At 41.0% G+C, this 24690-nt stretch overlaps 1 protein-coding gene across 5 annotated transcripts in view; it reads left to right on the top strand.

The window, feature by feature from the left end:
* Positions 1–24690, top strand: part of Lama2 (laminin subunit alpha 2) — a 553946-nt gene that overhangs the window by 523369 nt on the left and 5887 nt on the right. For all 5 annotated transcript variants that reach the window (XM_063232872.1, XM_063232874.1, XM_063232873.1 and 2 more), the window contains 8 exons: positions 743–919; positions 5296–5444; positions 9791–9967; positions 10145–10304; positions 18790–18902; positions 19231–19420; positions 21358–21513; positions 22968–23121. In XM_063232872.1, the coding sequence (XP_063088942.1) occupies positions 743–919; positions 5296–5444; positions 9791–9967; positions 10145–10304; positions 18790–18902; positions 19231–19420; positions 21358–21513; positions 22968–23121 (1276 nt within the window). The remainder of the gene's footprint in view (positions 1–742; positions 920–5295; positions 5445–9790; positions 9968–10144; positions 10305–18789; positions 18903–19230; positions 19421–21357; positions 21514–22967; positions 23122–24690) is intronic.

The following is a 24690-nucleotide window of genomic DNA, read 5'->3' as shown; positions in this document are numbered from 1 at the left end:
CAGAAGAAGCCAAAGAAAGGGGGCAAAGATGGAAAGATAGGGTGACTGAAAGGAAAAATTCTAGAAAGCTCTATGCAAGCACAGCTTTGAGGAGAACTTTCTCCCTTTCATGCCTTGTCACTTTCTGAGGCATAACTGTATTAATTTTATAACTAGCAAGAATGTTATTATTTTTATTGTGAGAAAAACAAAAAGAACAAAGAATGTTTGGTTTATGTATTTTAGAGATGTAATTTGCATTTGATTCTAAAATTATTCTAGGGATTCTATTTTGGATAGTGATAAGCATCTTCTTCATCAACTCAATGCAAAAAAGAATGCAGACATAGACCTTGTGGCCACACTCATCTTGAAAAATACAAAAATTAAACTTGCAGAGTGATTCATAGGATAAACTATAGTATTTTCAAGGAAGATGGTAATGTAGATTGTTTTGAGTGATATACATTTAAACTGATAGAAAATGTCTCAGTGATATTTCAGTATATGAAATCAAAAGTTCTAGATGAAAAGCCAAGGCCAGAATTTTATTTTGAACCAATCTGCTCAGAAGATTTAAAGTAGTAACTATAAATAATGGTTCTCAGCTGCCTTTCAGTTTTCTGGGTAACTATGGGTTTTCATGCTTCAAATGCTATGACGTATTCCGTAGTCCCACCGAGTGCATGAGAGAGGAGAGTGAAATGGGGAAAATAACTTGGCTTTTCATTCCTAACAATGTCTCCCTTTCTCTTCCCCACAGAACGTGTACACAGTGAGCTTCCCCAAGCCTGGTTTTGTGGAGCTGGCCCCTGTGCCCTTTGATGTAGGAACTGAAATCAATCTGTCCTTCAGCACTCAGAGCGAATCAGGGCTCATCCTCCTGGGGAGTGGAGGGTCCCCAGTTCCACCCAGGAGAAAACGAAGGCAGACCGGACAGGTACCCCACACAGTTAAATGCTTTTATAGTTTTAGATTTGTATCTTTTAGCTCCCGTTTTAGCTAACCGAGACCAACATTCCACTCTGTTGCCAGCCCGCTAATCCTCTCAGACCATTTTCTTAGGATGATTGGCTTCTCTAGATTTTCATGTTGGTCAGGTTCAGGTTTGAGTCATCCCTGTATTTGCTCTGTTTCACATAGGTCAATGTATGCATGTATAAAGACAAAAGCCTGGGATATATTCAAGTTATATTAATCTTTTCTGGTCTCTAAGTCCAGCTTCATACCAGGTCTATGGCTATTCAGCTAGGATTCCTGACATTTATGTTAAAGAATTTCTTCCAGAATGAGTTTCCAGGTATGCTAGTGGAGGTGGTGCCACCGGCTGGAACCTGACCATTTCCCCTCTCTGCACACACAGGGAAGGACAGGTGGGGCCTGGGTAAGAGAGGATCACAGAGCAGAGCCCAAATGGACATGGACTGTTACCATTCCAGGGTGGCCAGATAACACCTGAAGTGCACCCTTTGTGACACTGTGGCTTGAGTGCTTATTCTCTTTCCTATGGTGCTATGAATCGAACCCAGCCCCTTGCCCTGAGCTACATGGCCAAACTTGGTCTCACTGAGGCAGGGTCTCACAGGCTGCAGAGCTGGAGCTTGTGATTCTCCTGCTTCACCCTCCCAGAGTGCTGAGAATACTGGTGTGTGCCACCTACCAGGCTACACCTGAGCCTTCCTGTCCCCTGATCATTTGATTCTATGAAAAACAGTTCTCAGTTACCACATTAGGGTATCAAAGCACTTTACTCTTTTGGTGTTCCCTCCTCTCCTTCAACCGTATTTTTAATTTAATTTTTTCTATTTAATCTGGTTTCTGTCAGGGATCAGAAAACTGGCGTGCTTCACAAATACATCCTTAATTATGCACGCACCCTGTGAATCAGGTCATGCAATTTTTTATTTTATACATCTTTTAAATTAATCAGTATAATGCAAGTATAGTGCAAGAACAAGTACATAATCTAAGAATAAGTATAACAACTTACCTTTGGATTTATATGGAGAAAATGATAAGATTTGCCTGAAAAACATAAAAGCAGTCCTCGTGAATTGAGCATCTTCAACAGTGTAATGAACAGCAAAAACTTCATATTAAAAATTTGTCAATTATCCCTGAAATCATAGGTAGATTCAATTTTAAGAAAACATCACTTGTCTTTATGCAAATTGGGATACACTAGTTCTTAAATTTATATCAAAAAATAAAAACTCCTGAAATAGAAGAACCAGGTGGTAAGGCTGCCTTATGGAGCATAAGTACATTAAAAGCTGGAGTTTTGGATCTTGGAAAATTCTATCCTGGTGGATCACAGTAGAGAACCAGTTTAAGTGGAAATAACATCTGACCACAATTCTCATGCAGAGTATCAAGGAAACATGAACAGTTCAGTGAATGATACCAGGGCAGTCATCATGTGTATGGGGAAAAGAAAACTGAGTTTCTACTTCATACCAAACCAAATAAATACATAAAATAAAATCCCAGTGAATTAGTCTTAAATTTGGAGGGAAAACTTTATAATTTGTCAAAAAAAAATACATTGAAGGACCACTCTTGGTCTTGAGGATCAGAATGATTTATGGAACAAAAAGACACTGCAATCAGAACTGCATCAATATTGAAATTCTCTGATCGTCAGAATACAAGAAGCAGAAGCCTGGCTATATCAGCTAGAAAAGCAGGCAACCACTATGGAAAGTAACGTACAAACTAACCAGTAAAAGAGAGAAGCATACAACAATGGACAAAAGATATGAAGAGACATTTCATAGAAGATATTGGTTCAAAATGTATTTTTAAATGTTCGACCTCAACATAATGAGGGAAATCCAACTCCAACACACATTAGATTTTATTCTCACAGAATGGCAGTACATTGAGAGAGGTGATAATACCCACTGGTGGAAATACCTTGGTCAAAGGCGATTTTCACTGCCAACAGAGAAAGTGAATTTCTGCAGTCACTTTGGAAGACCATTTGATACTAGATGTGGTGGCACATGCCTGTAATCCCAGCACTTGGAAGGCTGAGGCAGGAAGATCCTTTACAAGTTTGACACCAGCCTGGGCTACAAAGCAAGCCAAGGCCAGCCTGAACTGCACAGCAAGACTCTGCCTCTGCCTCAAAAAGACCAAAAAAAAAAAAAAAAAAGGAAGCTGATTTGACATTTCCTTTGAAGATGGACATGTGAGACTACGCATGCCAGGAATCCTGCTCTCATGTTCAGCCCATGCTCTGCACAGATGCACTAGAACCTTCACAGAAACATTTCTTATGATGACAGGAAAACCAGAAACAATATAAATGTTCATCAGCTGGAGAATAGATAGGCAAACTGGCACATCTGCATATGAGAGATTAAGCAATAGTAATAAGGATAAATTATAACTCAACAAGCCAACGTGGGAGAGTAGAAACAAAATAAAAGTGAAACTCACCACATACTGCAGGATACCATTCTTACAGACTTCTAGTATAAGAAGCCGACAGCAGCGTATTCTTTGCAGATACATGTGTGAATTTGCAAAAATCATTTTTCAAAAACGTGAATCACAGACATAAAAGTCAACATTAATGGTTACCTGTAAGATAGGGGAGCAGGGCAATGGGTCCAGAAGAAGCTCATGGTAGATAAAACTGTATTTTCCTAAGCTGAGCAGCAGATTCACAGGCAGAGTCATTGCAACGAGAATCTGTCATCACAGGTGCCACTTACATTGCAAGAACTGTATCAAGTAGACGTAATCAAAAATTGTGAAGAGTAAAAGTTTTATTTTATTTCTCACTGTACATCATAATCAATAACTACATATAGAATATAAAAGGTCTCTTAGATTCTTTATCCTTTCATCTTGAATATTAAAATTATTTTTTCACTATTGCAAATGATAAGGTAGGTATAGCAAAAGATTAGGCCAAATATTTTAAATTAGATTTTTGTGAAAGAATATGTGTTCTCTTGGTCATTGGCAAATAATTAAACACCACCTACTGGCTTTAAATTTAGCCCTCAACACTAAGCAAATAGAATTGAATCACCATTTTCCAGGATAGTTCTTACAATGGAACATATTCTTATTCAAACTATTAAATTTTGGATATATTAAGCACTGTAGTACAAGGTAAATCAGAAATCAAATGTTTTGCTTTATTTTTTTGTTTTGTTTTGTTTGTACCAGGGATCAAACTCATGACCTTGCACTTACCAGGCAGGTGCTTAAGCTGCTGAGCTAAACCTCTGGCCCCTAGAAATTAAATTTTAAAGATAATAGGTATCTAATTTTTTCGATCAAACAGTAATTGCTATCTAAAAGAGGAACCAATGTTAAGTACTGCGAAACTGTTACGGAATCAATGCTGACTAAATTCAACATAGTTTAAGGGTCAAAGCTAATGGTTTTGACATCCCGCAGGGTCCTTTGTGATTGTCTTCTGCTAAATGGGCTTAAGACAGCCACTGTTCCCATCAGCTAAGGAATTCTTCAGTGAATAGTCTGCAGTCACCCTTTGTAGGATGGTGAATGCTAATCAAACCAGATACTTAGAGCATTTCATGCAAGGTACATCTGAGTGTGGGAGTTAGTAAGTTACTGAAAACATGGCACTGTTGATGAAAACCATCTCCACCACCACCATTGCTCACAGAGGACTGAGTTGTGCAGCTGGTGCCTCCAGTAGACCACAATAAAGGGAGTGCTTGTGGCATCAGCTTCAGGATGAGGACTGAATTCCAGCTCCCCGAGGTTCATCATCGAATATCAAAACCCTACTGGTTGCTATGGAAACAGTAGCACGGAGAAAGCAGGCATGTTTGTGGATGAAAAATGTCTCCCTTCTTTCTAAATGTGGCAGACAAGTTACACGTTTATGATAGTGATCTCTTCCACCCAGATCGGAGAGCAAATTGAAGTCTGAACTCTCAGAGTGCCATGAGGTGGAGAGTCAGATCTGAGGGTCAGAATCAGAATCGGGTACCCGCTTGGGGATGGAAGGGGCGGGGCTCTGTGGACACCCTTTGTTTCTTGACGGTTGTGTGAGTTAGAGGACCAACACAAGCGTGTCTGGCTGCTAGGTTGAACATCACGAGCCTGCTTGGCAGACACCAGCTATGTTACTACCTCCGCTTTCCACTTCCTCTAACGAGCAAACATGGCAAATGATTAAAAGAGTATTCCAGCTACTTTCCCAGCTCTGCTTGAGGAAAGATTGAGCCATAATTTCTTAGGAAAGATCTCATGGCAGATGATTCTCTGTAACTACATCATAGACGGGACTCCTGTTTAATCTTCAATGCCCATCTGTTGTTTCAGGCTTACTACGCCATCCTCCTCAACAAAGGCCGGCTGGAGGTGCATCTCTCCACAGGGATACGGACAATGAGGAAAATTGTCATCAAGCCCGAGCAAAGTCTGTTTCATGATGGGAGAGAACATTCCGTTCATGTGGAGAGAGCGCGGGGGTATCTACCGCACTTCAGTGCTTACTGTTGTAATGAACACAGATGCCTTTGCTAGCTCGGTCCCTCTCTGAACCTCTGTGCCTGTGTGTGTGGATGTACTGCGCATTCCAAAATGAGGAGGCAGTTTAATTTGCTCTTCTTTGTATTTCATGCTTGGGGAACTTCATTTACTCGTGCCCTTAGGAATTCTGCTCCTAACATTTTTATTCTGTGCAGTTCTCCTGTCCACCTTTAGAACAACCAAATGCAACCCCTGAAGCTGTAGACTTGAAAAATCCCCCTCTCTGCACCTCTCAGATACTCTCTTCTCCACTCAGCACGCACACAGTGAATACTCAGGGTAACTCGGCTGCAGCCATAAGCCTTTGGCAGCTGCTGTTTCATTCAGGTTCCAAAGCATTTGTGGCAGCTGCTTAGAAACTGGTTGTGGCCAGGGAGGGTGGCAGCAGCTGCTCTACCCCCTGCACCTCTTATGTGCTTCCCTCATCCTCCCCACAATGAAAGGAGAGGGGGAGAACGGAGGCCCCCCGAAATCCATCTGTAGAGTCCATCTCCCCACAGCCCCACGTGAACCCTGCCTCCCACTGAATCAGTGAAACAGACTTTTAACAATGCAAAGGCTCATTTCTCATTTCTTCAGAACGGTGCCATGCTTTGTACTGACGTCCTGCGCAAAGTTATCTGTATTTGTTCATCAGGCTTTTATACAACAAGTCAGAGAGGGAATTAGCTTAAAAGGACAATTGGAGCAAATGCAAACAGAAGCCCAGAGACTGCAGGGTCCAAAACATCCAAACCAGCTATCCATTTATTAGACTGAAGGCATAGAAGACAATGCAAATCAAATTTAAAGGAATCTCACAACAAACAGAGTGCTTTTAAATGCAACAAGTGTATGAACATATAGCGTAGCTCAAACAGACAGTTGCTATTCTGTAGTTAAAGAACTGCATTTTCTAATCATCCTCTCATAACTGACATTCTCTGGATAACGGTTTAGACAAGTAATCAGGATTTCTTGTCTTCTGTGTAAATGATAAACTTTGTTTGGCTCATTTTGTTATTATATAGAGCATTAGGTTGTGGACTAAAGTGATACTAAGCATTCATGCTGAGTGACTGCTAATCAAGATGTAGAAACCATGATTAAGATAGATGATGAATCACTATTTAGACAAACTCAGAACTTTTGCTAATCTAGTACTCAGGTATTGTAGTCATGGTTTCTAGGGAGAAAGGCAGACTGGATTTTCTCGTTTGAATCTTAAAGAATGCTTCAGAATACCAATTTTACATGCTTTATAAATTAGATTTTAGTCACTTGGCCAAACTTTAATTCTTCATATTATGAGAAAGATTTTTAAAAGTTTTTGAAGTTAAGAATTTAAAATAGGCAAATGCATATTTAAGAAATGCAGTTAAGCAAAAACTTTTTGAAATTCCCACATGTATTATGATGTTGATCTAAGGTGTCCTTTTAACAGGTGTTTCTGCAAGAAGGGCATTTTATTATGCCAACTTCACAGCTGCTGACCATAAATCCAGCCTTTATTGGATTAAGCTTGGGGTATAGAACATCCCTGAAAACTGGTCATTCGGTTAATTAGCCATACAAACAGTTTTGCCACTCACTGTTAATTACAGGATAATGTGCTGGACATTAGTGTGCAGCCACTGAACTCTGTCCAAACAAGAACACATTCGCTATTCTAATGCCTGATTTAGAGCTCTAACGTTAAACTGCAATCATCTTCTACTGCGTAAGGAAGCACTAGTTACCCAGAGATTGCAAATGACCCTGTAAACTTCACTAGGAAACAGGTCAGGGCTTCATAGCCACTTCTTTGATATGGTCAGGGTCAAATATAGACAGTCTTTTAACTATGCTAAACATATGCTAGAAATATATTAGTATTCTTCCCACAATGATGAGAATTTTTTTTGTACTAGGGATCGAACTCATGACCTTGCACTTGCCAGGCAGGCACTTAAGATACTGAGCTAAATCCCCAGCCCCAATGATGAGAAAATATTAACTTGCCCCAAAATCACATATTGTACACAACACAACAGGTTATAAACCCAGCTAAATATAAACACCTCTATTTATATTTGCTTGGCCAATTTTTTATTTGTACCTTGAAAGATGAATATTATTTCATGTTGATTGCGATGAACTCTTCCTAATTTGGAAACATCTAATTCCCACCTGCATTCCTTCCCCCACAGTGAATGTAGTGGCCAATAGCTCTAGAGACAAAACATTAAACCTCCAAGGCCTGAAAATAGTTGTGCAAGCAACTTTTTAGGTTGTATCAGAGTTGAGTTTCATGTCAGTGAAAGCATTCTTCACACGGATCTAAACTGGACTAAGAATTTCAAAGTTTCACAGAATGTTTCAGGAGTAGTTCAGGATTTCCTGAATGAGACAGTGATCTAGACACTGCAATCCAAACATTTACTTGCTTAACAACAAAACTGTGTTCAATCAAGATTTTGAAAGTGTTGAAGGCACTTATTTTAGTATGTTCTTCCACATATGCAAGCCAGTTTGTGGTGGCTTGAAAGCATCTTAAACCAATATTTCAAACAAATAAGGGGTAGAATGTATGTAATAAAACGTTTAATTATGAAATTCTAGAGATCAACCACTGAAATTATAAAAGAAAGAAACACTGGGGCTGATCTCTCACAATATGGATAGATAATGTTTTGTTTAAAACAGTATTTTTCACAAAGCAGTTTCTCAGAAAACAATTGTTAAATAAAATTAAAAAATTAAATATCAGTGTTATTAGGGACATGTTGGTATAAATATCCTTCTTTAGCAACAAACCAAATAAATTATTAGGATGTGAGATTTCTAGAATATAAAATGCAAGCGGGCCTCAGCTCTAGTATTCTGGCAATGCTCTTACTAAGTAAGACAACCGTGGGGCAAACCCTGAATTATGTAGGAAGTCAATCTTTAATAGTGACATGAGCCCCTCCTGGGAACCCTTAGGAGCACTGTTCCATGACTTTCAGAAGAGGTTCCTTTAAGTCCAAAGAGAGAAGGTATGGGAGGAGCCATTCCTCAGTGAGTCACAAACCCCCAGGAGTGAGTGGTTTTCTAAAAGTCCCAAACCATCAGCCCTCTTGGTAATGAAGATGAACCTCTTGATCTTTGCCAACACTGCTTCCAGAGTCTCATTTTAAAAGACTCTCTTGGTTTTCCCTTTGAAACTAACTCAGACTGCCCCCTCTACATCCTTTGCAGGGTAACATTTTAAGCCATTATGAAATCCATCTTGCTTCTACTTTCTTTCTTTTGCATAGTACCAAAGTGGATCCACAGTTCAGTGGTAATCCAGGGCATTGCTTCCTTGGTTCAGAGTTTGCATTTCTACATGTGTTTTCTCCTTCTTAGAAAATCAAGTAGGGTGGCATGTTAGGACTGAGCTTTCTACCTCGAGTCCTTTGATTTGCTCTTTATATAGGAAGTAAGTTTTCAATAATCCATCTATGATCCTGGGGCTAGTGAGTAATACTTATGACTAATAGCATCACAATGGCTGTTGGAATTAAACCCAAAACCTGCTTGGACCAAACAGAAAACGTTTTCAGCCATTTTCATCTTCTGAGCGCTTGTTTTTTTGTTTTTTTGTTTTGTTTTGTTTTGTTTTGTTTTGTTTTTTGCCCCAGGAACCAAGGATTGTTGTAAATAAGTAGCATGAGGTTTTCAATTACTAGTGTGTGAATTGTCTCTCATAAGCAAATTAAGGAAATTAATGAAACAGTTACTGAGAAAAATCATTGCAAGGAACAATTAGCATGATGTTCTTTGATGCCTCTTCTATTCAAAAGCTGGCATCTACGTTCTGGGTAAAACATCCTCTAAGTGTTTGCTGTTCACTCCTGCAGTTTAAGCTCTCAGGAGTACAGTTTGTCCCCTAGCAAGATAATAACAAGCACAAACCGAGAAAGAAAGAGCCAAACAGAATGTGACCCTTTGCCAAGCTAAGCCCAGTGATCCTTCCACAGTTCTGCATCAGCACGGCATAGAAGCCTGGCTCTAAGGGGCACGTGTGTGTGGCTCACCAGACCTTTGCTGTCACCCCCGCAGGAGGCTCATGCTGTGTCACTTTACCTCGTTTTGGCAGACTTTTAAGCAGAGTTCGTGAGAGTGACATGGGGCAAAATTCAGGGAAAACAGTAATGTTGGCTCCATGTGCAAGAGTCCGCGGTCACCCCCCTGGGCTCACTTCAAAGCTATGGGAATAAACGGGGCTGGGTGGCAGGAAAGCGCTTCCAATGGTACTGAACACTGTGTCTTTTATTCTTATTTCTTTTAAATGTTTCATCAGCATCTTTACTGTTCAAGTCGATGAAGACCGAAGACACATGCAAAATCTGACGGTGGAACACCCCATTGAAGTGAAAAAGCTTTTCGTGGGAGGTGCACCGCCTGAATTCCAACCTTCCTCGCTCCAGAATATCTCTCCTTTTGAAGGATGTGTGTGGAATCTTGTTATTAACTCTGTGTAAGTGACTTCCTTCCCACTTTAAAAAAATAGCGAGGTTCACTGTTTCATCTGCATTATGCAAAGCCATAAGGGGATGGAGTCAATGAAGATTTTCAATGTAGCCTTGGAACACTGCAGTAATGACCTTTAGACAGAAAAAATAAGAAAAAATTCACTTTGGTGGTATTCTTTTAGCCCCATGGACTTTGCACGGCCTGTATCCTTCAAAAATGCAGACATTGGTCGCTGTAGCCATCAGAAACCTGAGGAAGAAGCCATCCCAGCTGAAATCATCGTCCAGCCCGAGCCCATGGCCACCCCAGCTCTCCCCACACCCACACCCACTCCAGCGCAGGTAAGTGTGCAGATTCGAGTTGCTTAGGGACCTTTACCTGGCACTGTGGGTCATTTTCCAAAAATGTGGCCAGGGGTCTAATGCCTAGCATACGCTACTCTGGGAATTGGAGGAAAGATAACCTGCCTACAGAGAGCTATTCTCCTTGAAGCTTGCTGAATACCTCTGTTCTCCTTCAACTTTTGTGTTTATAAGATTGCACATTTTCAGTTGAAAAGTTAGAAAGCACAGAACTATTCAGAACCAAGAATAAAAGACACTGAAATGCCTGCCCAGAGGGTCACTCACACCAATTTCAGGCCTTTTTATTTGAATTTTATAGAGGATCTCATGCCACGTGTAACATTTAGTATCCTCATTTTAAAAACTACTAACACAATTAAATTGTTTTTTTTTCTAAACATCATATATATGCACATGCCTAGTATGGTTTTATGATGTGGTTACACAGTTCACTCATACCTAACACACAATAATAGAATCTGTGTTCTGGGCAGACAGCCTGGGTTCAAATCCCTGCTCTCCAACCCACCATGTAAATTTGCTTAGCCACTCTGGTCCTCTATTTTCTCATCTGTAAAGTGAGAATATTCACTGCACAAATTGCTGTTACCAACATTTTTAAAGATGATGTTTGGCAAAATCCTGGCATAGACCAAGCATTTAATGTAGAGCAAAATTAGTACACACCAATGAGGAGTGCGGCTGTTGATTTCAGGTAATTACTATGAGTCAGGCACCAGCTAAGCAAGTGCCACTCAGTGTAACGTACAACTCTCACAACGGCCCTGTGACTACAAATCATGATTCTGTCTTTAGTTGGTTTGCCAGGAATGTCCCAAGTCACTAACTGACTCACACAGCTCGCAAATGTCAGGACAGGAATTTTAATCCCGTGAGCCTGACTCATCTCAGAGTTCGCCTCATTATCATGCCAACACTCTCCTTTTATGATTTATTTTACTGTGGATGGCCCTCTGTGGGCTAGAGTTTCTCTAATTTGTCACTATGGGAAAGTATACTTTGATGAACATTTCTAAGATTCAAACTTTTTCAGCATTTCTGAATGTTTTCTTAGGATAGATTCTTAAAATGAGGAATTATAGGGCCAAAAGGTGAGGACGTCTAAGGTTATATATAGAAAAAGCCTTTTCCAGAGAGAGGCAGTTTCACTACACTGACTACATATGCATGTGGCAGCACGCGTCCCACCTGTCACTCATGGCTTCAGCATGTTGTCCAAGGGTGCAGATTTTGAAAATTCTTAAGCATTTCATTCTATTCCTCCCTTTACAGGATAGAATTGGTTGTGTGTAATAATGTACTCCTTCCCTAGAAATATGTATGAAATAGCAGGCCAGATAGTCTTCACGCGGGATGCCTGGTTGTGTATCCTAAGCATCATTTCAGCCTCTGAAATGTGGTGCTTGTTCCAACTTTGCCTACCACGTGGAGTTACTGTAATAATCCAATGAAAAGTGTTTCATTTATATCAGTGTCATCTCACAGAAGGCTTCCCAACAAGGATCACCTTCTCTTTCCCTTAAACATCATAACATCCTGAATACATGTTTTTTACCTTGGGTTCTCCCATCTCCTTAATAAAACCAGTTCTAGAACTACAGGCTAATTGTAAGCAACTAACTTAATTATAAATTATGAATTATAAACAACTGACTGAATTATAAATTGTAATTGGCAAAAGCCATGGAGATCATCTGGCCCAGTCAGCTACTTTTATCTGGATGTGAATTCTTGGTGCAGACAGGCATGCTTTGTTTGAAGACTTCACTCCCAAGCATTTCCGGGGCTGAGAGGAGGCAGGCTTTGGTGATTAGACAGCCTTAGGTTACAATGATGTCAAGCTGCATTCCCGTAACCTTCATGCAATGAATGTGTAGGGATGGTATCTATAGCCATATTCATGAGTGTCCACTCTTAATATTTTCAAGGATAGGAGAATCATGAGTTCTTCTCCTTCCCGTGCTAAATATGCCATTAGCTTATGTATTTTTGATTGACCTAATTTTTAATTCTAATATCTCCAATGATCCACATCTTTAGTCTGAAATACCTCTTTGAACATCTGGCACCTAGAATAGACCATACTACTGAAAATGAAGTGTCCAGTTTGGGGTGGGGGCACTAGGACTCTCCCTGCTCTTGGTCTCTTATTATTTATCTGTGAATGCACCTGAGACCTCTCAGTGTTTATAACAGATGTGCTGTGCTGTTTACTCCTAATCTGGCTCCACGTTCAATCAAAACACCATGAGCTGTATCATCACTAGCATTTCCTTCGTCAGGTCTTTCGTCCAGTACACACTGGTTCGGTTTATATTTTTGCACAACATTCTTGCTGGCCTCCACTTCACTTTCCCACATGGCCACGCACACTGTGCTAGGGCATCTTGACCACATTCCTCTGTGGATTCTAAATATCACGTTTTTCTGAGTCTGCAGATTTTTTTTTTAACTGTCTTTGAGTTTGCTTGGAACCTTCTGCTCCAACTCCAGTGCCCATTTTCTCTCAGCAGTATCTGGTTTAACTTTTCCAAAAACATACCATTCCACTTAGCAGACAAGATGAAAGCCCAGGAGCTGAGTCATAGCCCAACGGGTTGGTCTAGGAGGAATTATAAAGAGCCATAGCTAGAAAAAGAGCCGACAGAGCCTGAGCCTTAAGATACAGAGCCCTAGCCTGAAGAGAATGGTCCACCACTCCACACAATGGAAGCTGGCACAACCCAGGCATCTGCCCTCTACCCGCCTCCCCGTGCCCTACACATTGTGATTATCTGTAACTTCTGTGGTCAGAACTAGTGTCAGAGCTGTATAGGTATATATCCATATGTATCTTCTCTTTCAATGTTATTAGTTATTCCTGTCTCTTTTGAAGGAATATGGGTCATCTTTTTAAAGATTACTAAAAGTTAAAGGTTTCATGTTTTATTTTATAACAAATATTTATTTTAAAGAACCTAGTAAATGCAAAGATGAATAAGATATTGTCATTGCTAGCTAAAAAAGATACAGAGATAGAGGTAGAGGCAGACACACAGAAAACTGATTTTTCTAGTCTAGCCCACCTGAATTCACCAGGCCAGGTGACACAGCCCATTGAAAGATAAGATAATGTCTCCTTAGAGGATAAGTTACACCTTGTAAGCAAATTGCCTAGCACAGTACCCCATCGCTCCCCTTTCTGTATGAACTGGTTAATCTGGACACTTTTTGGTTCAGAGCAAGAGCTAACTAAAAAGGGGTGCAGGGGAGTACCCGATCTTTAAGCCATTTCCGACTCCAACTTGACATGAATATCAGCTCTTGTTATGGTTCAGATCTAATGTGCCATGCTCAGAGGTGGCACTTTTGGAAGGTGACTGGCTCAGGAGGACACTGGCTCCAAGGCACAGCAGTGGCAGGGGAAAGCCGGTCACCACAGTGGCTGGGAATCACAGAGAGGAGAATTCGGGGGCGAGAATGCACCCAATGACCCGCCACTTCTGACCAGGCCCCATCTTGAACTTGAGACTTTTGGGGGCATTTTAGATCTCCCCATTTTAAATCTTATCAGGTCTTACCCTTGTCGCACCGGACACTAGATTTTTAAGAACCATTTGGGAACTGAGAGTTACGAGGTAATTCTTGAGGTGGGAACGGTGTGTCTGTGAGCCCTAGGACTGTGCTAGCACCGCAGGCAGCCAGGGCCTCTCTAGTGCCTTTGTTTCCCTTCTTTGTGCCCAGTGTCCCTGGGCTGCCAGCACTTTACAGAGCCTGGCCAGTATTCACTGTGCCCAAGGGAGCCCCATCCAGCGCCGTGGACAGGCTGGTCCTTGGGTCACCTGAGTCCGAGCTGCACCACTTAGAGCCCCTGTTTGACTACAAATGCACTTTTCTTTCCTCTCATTCTTAGCCCACTTAGATCTGGGTAAAAATAAAAATCTTATGTATTGTATTTGTAGATATTTCTCCTCTAAGATGATAGGAGATGTAGAGCAATTATAATCTGGGTTTCTGTATCACAGAAATCTGTCCATGTGTCAAAATATGGCAAAGTCCTCTGCAAATACACACGCTGTTTACCCCAGGTCCTGTACCAAGTGCAGCCTGGGTAGGATTTGGATGCAGTGAGCTGGCCACAATCTCAGACCTCAATCTGGTTGAAAAGTTGAGCTGTGGACCGCAAAGTTTAAACTGTGGAACTGAGAAGAGTGATATGAGTAACTCTGTGCTGATAACGGCTCTCTGGAAATGGAAGGGGTAAAAGCAAACAAAGAAAGAAAAAAAGGAGCAAAAAAAAGTGATTTCCCTAGCAGCTTTAATATTGCAATTCTAAAAGCCAAGTACAGTCAAGGCCAAAGGAGCAATCGATTGGATACGGGTATGTATTTTAAGGAAAAACACACATTCTCTTTACTTCAAGGAACCTCTCTTCAGGCATTAGTGAGTAAATATTATGGAAAATGACCAGTACCTGCCAAAAGAGAGTGAACATAATCCAGTTCCTCAATAAAAGCTTGAGTCAGAATTCTGCATTTCAAGACATTAAAGTCACTGCTGTAAAATGTATTTCTCGACCTGGGCATGGTGACACACTCCAATCCCAGCTGTCAGGAGGCTGAGGCAGGAGCATCATTGCAGGTTCAAGGCCAGCCTGGGCTACAAAATAAGCCCAAAGCCAGCCTGAGCTGTATCATGAGACCCTGTCTCAAAAAGACAGAAAAGAAAAAAATTTCTCACTTAGTATACATCCAAAACAAGACCATTATGGATGAGCATCAAATGTGATTTTGAGTCTGTATCTTAGAGAGATTATTCACTCATTAAAAAAAAAAATGTGACGCAGTTTATAGTGATTCGTCATTTGCACTTTAAAGAGCAAAAATGGCAGCTCTGATAAATGTGGTTCAAAACCTGCCCCAACCCAATGGAAGCTTTCCAGCGAATTCTCTGCTACCCTGAATCAAATAACTTGGTCAGTCACCAACCAGCAGTTAGAAATGACCACTAAGGGGCCAGAAATGACCACTAAGGGATTTGGCTCAGCAGCATAAGCACCTGCTTGGCAAATGTGAAGTCGTGAGTTCAATCCTGGCACTGAAAAAAGAGAGAGAGAGAGAGAGAGAAAGACAGAAAGAAAGAAAGAGGGAGAACTGACCACTGCATCAATCTGACCTAAAATTAAACAGGATGAAAAGTGTTGAGGGCCTAGTTTGTAATCTTCTGTGCCACCCAGTTCCCTAACATGGCTTTGGGAGCCTGGATTCTTCCAGAAATTTCCCAGATTTTCACTGCTGCCCTGGACAGCTGCACTCATGCTCCCCACAGGTCCAGTCTGCCTGCCATTTGCAGCCTGCCAAGCCCAATCAAGCATGCCTACTGCCTACTGTCTCAGCTCTTATGTACTCATAGTGATTTAAAGCGTCTCCACAAGGTGGCAGAATTGTAACGTGTTGAGATTGATGAGCCACTACCAAGACTTTTTTTTTTTTTTTTTTTTTTTTTTTTTTTAAATTGTTGTTTAAACACATTTCAGAGATGAGTGCTTCCAAAACAGCACAGGACAGGCATTGGGTCCACGAGGACAACCCTCAGCCTAGGCTGAGAAGAGGGCAATGGTCTTGCAAGGAGCGTTCTAGATCCGTTCTTTAAAAGCGCACCCCTCCTTTTTTCTCAGTTCACGTTTGCACTGTCGTGAGCGCTGCTGACAAGATCATGTCAGTCTGTGCAGAGCAGAAGTGTGTTCTCATCCAGCTCACAGGTTCCCCTCTGGAATGTGAGACCGGAAAAGAAGCTGGAGCTGCAGGGGGAGAGTTAGCTCCGCCTCGGACTGCAGCGCTGGTGTGAGGCAGGAGGAAGGAAGAGCAGCACAGCCAGGCAGAGCCTGCGCCCTCCTCATCTCAGGCTCCTTTGTGCAATTCCCCTGGGGCAGGTGATGGTGCAAAGCAGACATGGAGACATGGTCCAGCCCAGTCTCCTTCTAACCCACTGGGACATCACTGGACTAGAGGTTAGACCCCCACCTTCCCCTTGAAACCCTAAATTAGCTACATACGGAAGCCTCTCGCCTCAGCGCTTCTGTTCTTTTCTGTCAGTTGTATAAAGGAAGATGGTAGACTTTTGATTAAAGCAACATCCGTTAGATTCATCTTCTTTGCACATCTATGATAGCAAGCTCCCATTTGGATGTCCTTAAAAAAAAATGAATCCAACCCAGTGACATTTTACGTGGAGGTTATTAGAGGGATCTGTTCATTTCCACTTTCTGCAATAGCACGTGCCAATCTGAGCACTGTACTCCTTTTCAGTAGCCAGTGCCCATGATGTTTCCCAAATGGGCCTTTGCAATACAAAGCAAGTTCCCTGAGGGGCATTCTTCTTCCTGTTTGAAGTGGTGTTCTACAAGATGATTCATAAAAAGACCTGGATACAGTCTTGTCTATTTCTGGTCAGAGGTTTTTCTTAAAAATAACATAAGCAGGATCTTTTCCAGGTGCCAGAGAACAGCCACTCAGCTCAGAAGTAGCTTTGGAAGCACCTACCCAGGATATCAACAGGCAAAGGTGCCCTGGATTTGGGCCACCATGCAACATGCGAAGACAGAAATTCTCCAAAACACACGAGTGCCACCAGTAAAATACCTAATCTTCACAACTGTCACCCTGGTCATTTAAAAGATCACATTAGCATCTGATTTCATGCTGTTCATGTTGGAACGTTATTTTGGTGAACATTTGTGTGTAGTAACCGAACAGGTGGTTCCAATAGTAACAACCCTAAGGACATAACCTGCTGAGGGTTTCCATATAGCCTAGGCATCCTTATTCTCTAATTCTTCACCATCCACTGACCTTTCCAGTTTCCCAGTTTTCAGAGCTGAGATGTTTAAAGATGTTTTAGTGAAATTCTGCCCCTGGGGACTCACAGCAGAAGGGAGGCACTTAAAGGTTTCTGCAGAGGACTGTAAGCCACACGTGTCCTTGGTACAGAAAATATCAAAGAGGTTAACAAAGGATTCCGATTCTATGAGCAGCATAATTGTTGAATAAGACATTAGGCTCCCAAATCCTCTCCCATTGGGCTTTTTGAGGTAGGGTAATAAGAAAGGTTCTGTGTGTCATGAAAAGCACTTTTCTGGCCTCCTTACCATAGCTGTGTGAATTTCCACCATAAGTCTGCTGTTTATAGCTGACCATCTCCTGGGAAACAGAAGGGAAATACTCCCGTGAAGACCAATTTCATAGCATTTCAAAACACTTTAAGCCCTTTACCTGCTGTGGCAGAGTATTATAATTGACTAAGCTCCAGAGAAAAAGAGAGCCAGGCCTTCCCTCAAGTGCAGATTTCCTGCTGATGAGTCATTGCGGAGGAGCACTATTTAGCAAAAGCACAGGGCATCAAAAGCAGCTGTGGGCTGTGTGGAACCTCTGCTGAGTCAGTGCTCGCTGGGACAGTGGCCCATCCAGGGCTTTTGTGCACAGATCTTAAAAACAGATGTGTTGGTTCGAGTGTGCAGATATTATTGATTTTCTCATGCATATTCTAAATAACTTCTTAAGCCTCCTGTATACCCAGCTGTCTTGTAAAAAAGAAATAGAAACCAGAAAAAGAAGTTGTGGCTTTGGTCACTGAAAGAGCTTGGATTAGTGAGTTGTGCATTACAGTTGGCAAATGTAGTCAGGGAACCAGGATCAGTGATGTTATTTAAAAGGCACCATGGAAAATGAAAAGGCAGGGGTCCCTGATAAAAATTACTAAGAATTGCAAAATGGTGGCAGCAGAGCATTAAAGCAAGTGACTGCAAGACTGTGGACCTAGCTGTCCCTCTTAAGCACCCTAGGAAGCTAATCTTTAAATGGTAGCAATTCAAATGGTGTATGGTAGGTTGCATTAAAAAATGTGCTGGGTTGCCTAGCAACTGGCTAAGGACCCGAAGGGGCTGACTTGCAGGTTGAGATATACCATCTTGAAAGACTAAATTCATGGCAGCCTTCTAGTGGACTGATAATTTTCAAAGAAAAATGATTGGGGGAGATGGAAATAGGGGCAGTGGGTAAAAAGAAACACATATTTCTGCTTTTAGAATCTGGGTGGCTAACTTGTCATTTTCCTTGTTCAGTTTTCTAAGACTAAAACTATCAGTGAAATAAATGGGAAGACAAAATGGCAGTTTTCTCAGAAATATAAATAATGCTTTTCCTTAGAGGAGAGCAAAAATATGAATTATCAATAAATTGTTGAGCATACTCCTTTAGCAATACGAGGGTATAATATAAGAAAATGGCCTCGTATTCACTAAGCATTTGATAATAACACTTCTGTGTTGTAGATTACAGAGACGGATAAGAGAGCTTTTATTCTTAAAGAATTTAAAATTATACAAGGGCATTAAGGTAATACATAAGGAACAATTAAAGAGCAGCGTTACCTATTTAAAGAACAGACTCTAATCGCCTGTCTTCCTCGCCTTTACATGTTGCAGGGTCCTTGTGCTGCAGAATCAAAACCAGCTCTTTTGATGGGGAGCAAGCAGTTTGGGCTTTCAAGAAACAGTCACATCGCTATGGCATTTGATGATACCAAAGTTAAAAATCGGTGTGTATTACTCCAGGGTACTGCCCAAGAAGGGGTAAGGGAAGCAGTGAGTATTCACACTGGGTCAAGTGTGAAGGGCCCCATTTGCTGATTAGTGAACTGAGGGTTTATTGTGTGTTTATTTTAATTCAGGAAGAGCAGTAGAGAATAGCATTATGTTTGCCTTGCCCTCAAGAGTCCAGTATAGGAAATCAGTAGCCCTGGAAAGTTCTATCACAGCAAATTTTTACCTCCCTCATGAAAATGCACCCGGGACTTGACATCAGTCTATCCTAATGCAAGAATCCTCTCATTTTTCCCTTTTCCTTTGTGTGCTTCTGTGTTATAGCCTCACCATTGAGTTGGAAGTGCGAACAGAAGCAGAATCAGGCTTGCTTTTTTACATGGCCAGGATCAATCACGCTGACTTTGCTACCGTTCAGCTGAGGGACGGACTGCCTTACTTCCGCTATGACCTGGGGAGTGGGGACACCAGTACTATGATCCCCACCAAGATCAACGACGGCCAGTGGCACAAGGTAAGGGTCCCCTTAGGGTCAGCATCCTGAAGAGGGATTCATGCAGCAACCTCGGGGTCCTAGTGTCTGTGCTGTTATGCCACTGTAGACACTAACGCTGCTGCTGCTGCAATACAGGAGAGGCTGAAAACATTGCAAGCACTGTGCACAATGGCTTCAACCTCGGACAATGAGAGCAGATCTGGGTTGGTTTGTATTTGGCTGCTTGCATGGTGCTACAGGGTTGTGTCACTGTCACACAGCTGAGATTCCCAAACATCTGCTCACAAACTCGGGCCAGGCAGTGAAAGACATTTCCCGTGCTGCTAAGTGAGCATGGTGGGACTGTGGAGGAGCTAATGGTAAAGCTCTGGGTTTTCAATGTATAGGGGCATTTATTCTTACATTGCATGTCCGCTGTATGCAGGCTGCTATTGATCTCTCTTTAAGGAAATAATATTTGGCAAAGGTAAAAGTTGGCAGGACTAAGATAAGCCCTCACACCTACCTCTCACCGCCCTGCATACTGATTTGAACACCAAGGGTGTGGGAATCTCTGCAATATCATGTTTAAAGGGCTCCAAGGTACCATTTCCGCCAACAGTCATTTGGAGCTACTTTAAAACATTGGCCTTACACCCAGAAACTGGTGATGTTATGGGCACAGAAGGCTCATTTGCCAGCCTCCTATCCTACTTGGCATGACTGCAAATAGATAATATACTACCTGATTAAAACAAAAGCTGAAAATTTGTCTCTGCACCTGTGATAGCCTATTAAGTAAAGTTTCCCTAGGTAGACCAATAAAATGTTTAATTTTCAGAGGAGGATATTATTAGATGCTGGATTTGATGTACTAACCTACTCTGACTTTTTCTACCCTATAGAAACCAAAAAAGCTGAAAAAAATACAATATGAACTCCAAGTCAACCCATTTATTATCTGGGAAATAAGAAACAAAATCTTTATATTTATTTAGGAGCTCCTGACTACCAAGAACTGATCTTGCTTGAGGAGCTGTCCTCTTGCTAAGATTTATCCTCATCTCTGGCTAATGGGATAACAAATATGACATTTGAGCAAAAGACAGATTGTCAGGCCACAAGGAGGCTGCTATTAAGAAAGGGAATTTGAATACAATAATTATCCAAATTAAGGATAACTTTTATTTTTAATGTTTTTTTTAAAATCATTTCCCAAACCAGAACAGACAAAAGTAAAATGAGGTATTAAAATACTCTAATCCTAAGGCAGACTCCATTTTAAACCATCCTTGGGCTCCAGCTTTTCGCAGGCTTTCACGCTTCTTCTGCTAAATTGAGCCACGAGGATTTTATGCTCAACCTCGTCTTCACACTCCTCCCCCTCCCCCACCACATCCCAGACAACAATGCACTCTGCTGCCATCATTTGGGGATCAGTCAGGTTTCCATCCCCCCCCCCCCCCCCCCCTCCAACTTTGAGCTAATCAGCTGCTACGGAAATGCCAGCACTCCATTCTAAGAGGTTCTTCCTCCAGTTCTGCACTACAAGGGCCAGTTAGGCAGGAGGGAGGCAGCATGGCTGAAATTGTTTGGAGCCCAGGCTGTGCTCAGCCAGACTAAAGCTCTTGTTCAAAGTAGACATGCGTGTTACAGTCTGCTTAGTTCCAGGCAGGACCATCAGTCCCCAAATGTCCTTGCAGTGTGTCTCCCTCCTGAGGCATATGGCAACCTCCCAAAGCAACTTCAACCAGAAACCTACCCTGCACAAAATGTTGTGTTCTTGTGGAGGTGGTCATAGAAAACACAAACTTTGAAATATCACATCTAGGTTTCCTTTCACTTGTGTTGTGGCCTTCACCCATTAGTTATTACACTGTTCTTTGGGGTGGATCATTAAAGTTCTCATATCTTCTACTCTGCACACTTGAAATTCATTCAGGGTTGGAATGAATGATTTCTCTTTGTTTTTGCAGATTAAGATTATGCGAAGTAAACAAGAAGGAATTCTTTATGTAGATGATGCCTCCAACCGAACCACCAGCCCTAAGAAAGCAGACATCCTGGATGTTGTGGGCATGCTGTATGTCGGCGGGTTACCTGTCAACTATACCACACGAAGAATAGGTCCAGTAAGTGTCTCTCTGTACTCGGGCTAAATGTTTAGCTGTCATTTATTGGTGTATATATTTGTTAATTGTTAGATCAAATGGGCTCACGATCACTAACCTTAAGTGGGAAATTTTCTTTTTGGAGAAGTAGCAGAAAATTTTCTAGGAAGATTTGACTAGGAGAGATGATGCTAATTCTAAGGGTAGACATTGCAGTCTTGCAACCTTAGATTCATTACCTGCATAGCTATTCACTGGCTGTGTTAACTTTGAGAAAATGACTGTCTTTCTTTGGCAAAGTTCCCTCTTTTGCAAAATAAGTCATCATAGTGTCGGAGTTGCTGTAAAGATTGAAGAAGGCAATATATTTTCAAAAACTTAGAAAGTCACTGGAAATATAGAAAGCACTGGCCAAGGAGGATGAAGATGATATTGCTATTCCTGGTGTCATTTCAGGACTGGCGATTTAGCCACCATTAAGAGATGTAGTATTTAAAGAATACTTACACAATTTCAGGTTCAGAATTTAAAGTCCTCACAACTTTTAAAATCAATATTCACAAAATAATTATTTGTCAGACTCCATGTGCTGGTTTGCTTTGAAAAAGGTTCTTTTGAAAAGCACAGGTAATTCGTGTTTTTAGGGCACTAAATACAAATATGATGTCTTACATTTCTGTTCTCTAATGAAAGCCCAAGATAATGTAGACTTGTTCATTCATCAAAAACAATTTCCCATTATAGTTGTCAATCTTAGCTTTTGGCTTTTCTTTGGAATGATTCACATTGCTTTCTTTTCATGGCTAGAGTATATGATACCTAGATCAATCAAAACTAAGTCTCTGAATTGACGTCAGCAAAAGTGACTAACTAGAATACCTAAAACCAGATGAAATATAATGAAGCAGTATGTGACTGAATTATTTCTAAATTCCTTGAGCCCACATGTTTCATGCAGACTTTGAAGTTTTATGTGTGTGTGCATTTTCTTAGGGAACAGCCTACCGCTTTCATTAGATTTTCAAAACGAAGAATCACTGAACCAACCCTAATTACCCTTTCAAATAGACATTGAACATAATTTAGAACAAAATGTATATATAGTGGGATTAATATATTATTAATAGAAACATGAAATGAGGAACTTAAGTGACACATCAAAAATTGTGGTGCCCATCTGGAGCCCAGAACTCTGCTAAACAAATCTGCACACAATAGATGACATGCAGTCCTTGGAATATCAGAGGATCAGGTTCCTATCTCCGTGCTTCCAACTTGAGAAGCACAATGCAGGGTTTTTGCTACCCATGCTGTGAAGCCTAGAGGTTAATAGAAAAGACTCAGGCAGTTTTGAGGGATTTTGTAAGACAACTGGCTCATGGGTTCACGCATAGAACATCTTCGAGATGTTTAAATTGCAGAAAGACAAAGTTCAGCTGAAATGTGACGTTTGTTCCAACTAACCAAATGTTTAGGTGACCTACAGCATTGACGGCTGCATAAGGAACCTACACATGGAAGAGGCCCCTGTGGATATGGAGAGGCCAACCTCCAGTTTCCGTGTGGGGACCTGCTTTGTGAGTGCTCAGAGAGGGACCTACTTTGATGGAACAGGTTTTGCCAAAGCAGGTGAGGCTCTTGCATTTCCTCTTGTTGAATATCACCTGTAGATAAATTCTCACCTCTTACTGACACCAAATAAACAAATGTCTCAAAGTGCTAGGCTAGTATTCTTTATTTAAATCCTGAGCCCTGAGAAATAATAAAATTGCTTTTTACAATTCGAGTATTTTGTTTCTGATGATAAACAATAAAGTAAAAAAAAAACTGGAGAGTTTATTCCATGTCCTCACTAGAGCTCAGTAACATCAAAATAAATGTAATTCTGCAAGAGGGTTTATATGTTTATACTCTGTTTTTTACCTTCCAGTTTTCCCTGCCTACCTTCCTGGGTATGAGATACCATTATACTTTGTCCTTTTTCAGTTCCTTGAAAGGATCTAATTCATATTACACACACACACACGCATGCACACACACACGCACACATGCACACTGACAGACTGCATGCCTTCTGGTGCCAATTTCATATTGATAATGATAATGGATGATAACTTTCCCTCCCTTAAGTATCCTCCCTACCTTATCTATAGTGTGGGTCTGCAACATACAGTTGGGAAAGAAAAATTGGAACTCACCTCGCTTAACAACAAAGTCTGGCATTAACAAAATTTAACATAAAATATCCAGTGGTGTAATTTTCATAGGCATTTATATTTGTTCACTATAAAAATTTTAATAAGCATATAATATGTGAAAGTTATTATGGAAAACAGAAGTAAATAAGATGGCATGTTTATCCTTAAAAATATATAATCAAGACAGGTGGAGTAGTGCATATCTGTACTCCCAGGTATTCAGGAGGCTGAGTCAGGAGGATAGCAAGTTGAAAGTCAACTTGGACAACTAACAAGATTCTGTCTCAAAATAAAATGAAGAGAGTTGGGGATCTAGTTCAGTGCTTCCTGAACTCAAGTCTCCAGTACGGTAGATAGATAGCTAGCTAGATAGCTAGATAGATCAAACACAGATAAGAGATTCAGTCTACTCAGAAGTCTCAGGATGGCAGGTAAAAATGATTAAAATCTATAAAAATACAGTGAATTAATATTCTGTCGATATTTAGAATAAAGATTAATTTTGGAGGGAAAAATCAGGAAAAGTTTCATGAAGAAACTGACATTTAAGCAAAGATTTGGAAGATGACTTAGACATTCATGTGAAACATTAGGACAGCTCAACAGAATCTCACCCATGCAAAGGGAGACATAAAAAAGCGCAGGGTATGTTCAGTATTTAAATCTGGAAATTATATTGAACCCCAGATTCCAGGCATTGTGAAAGTCCAAAGTCTTCCCGGAAACCTGTACAAATACATAGATGGCTGGCTTTCTATTATTCCAATTTATGATGCCCTTCTGCTTCAGCTTCTGTAGCTATGAATTAACTTGCTGTACCCCCAGTTTCTTTGGATTTTAGATCAACTTTTTTCCAGTTTCCAACAATTCCTGTTATCTACTGGACACACCTAGGAGCACAACTGACCTATGGCTTGGTGTTCAGAGATTGCTTCACTGGAAAATACACCGCTGCAAGTTGACTGTTGGCATCTTCATTGTTCAAAGCTTTCCAGACACC

Source organism: Cavia porcellus, unplaced genomic scaffold (genome assembly GCF_034190915.1).
Source record: "Cavia porcellus strain 051 isolate PalLab524CR breed Dunkin Hartley unplaced genomic scaffold, mCavPor4.1 scaffold_22, whole genome shotgun sequence".
In the NCBI taxonomy this organism is placed as follows: Eukaryota; Metazoa; Chordata; class Mammalia; order Rodentia; family Caviidae; genus Cavia; species Cavia porcellus.
Note: the sequence above shows the minus strand (reverse complement) of the source record. Positions and strands in the feature narration are given on the sequence as shown.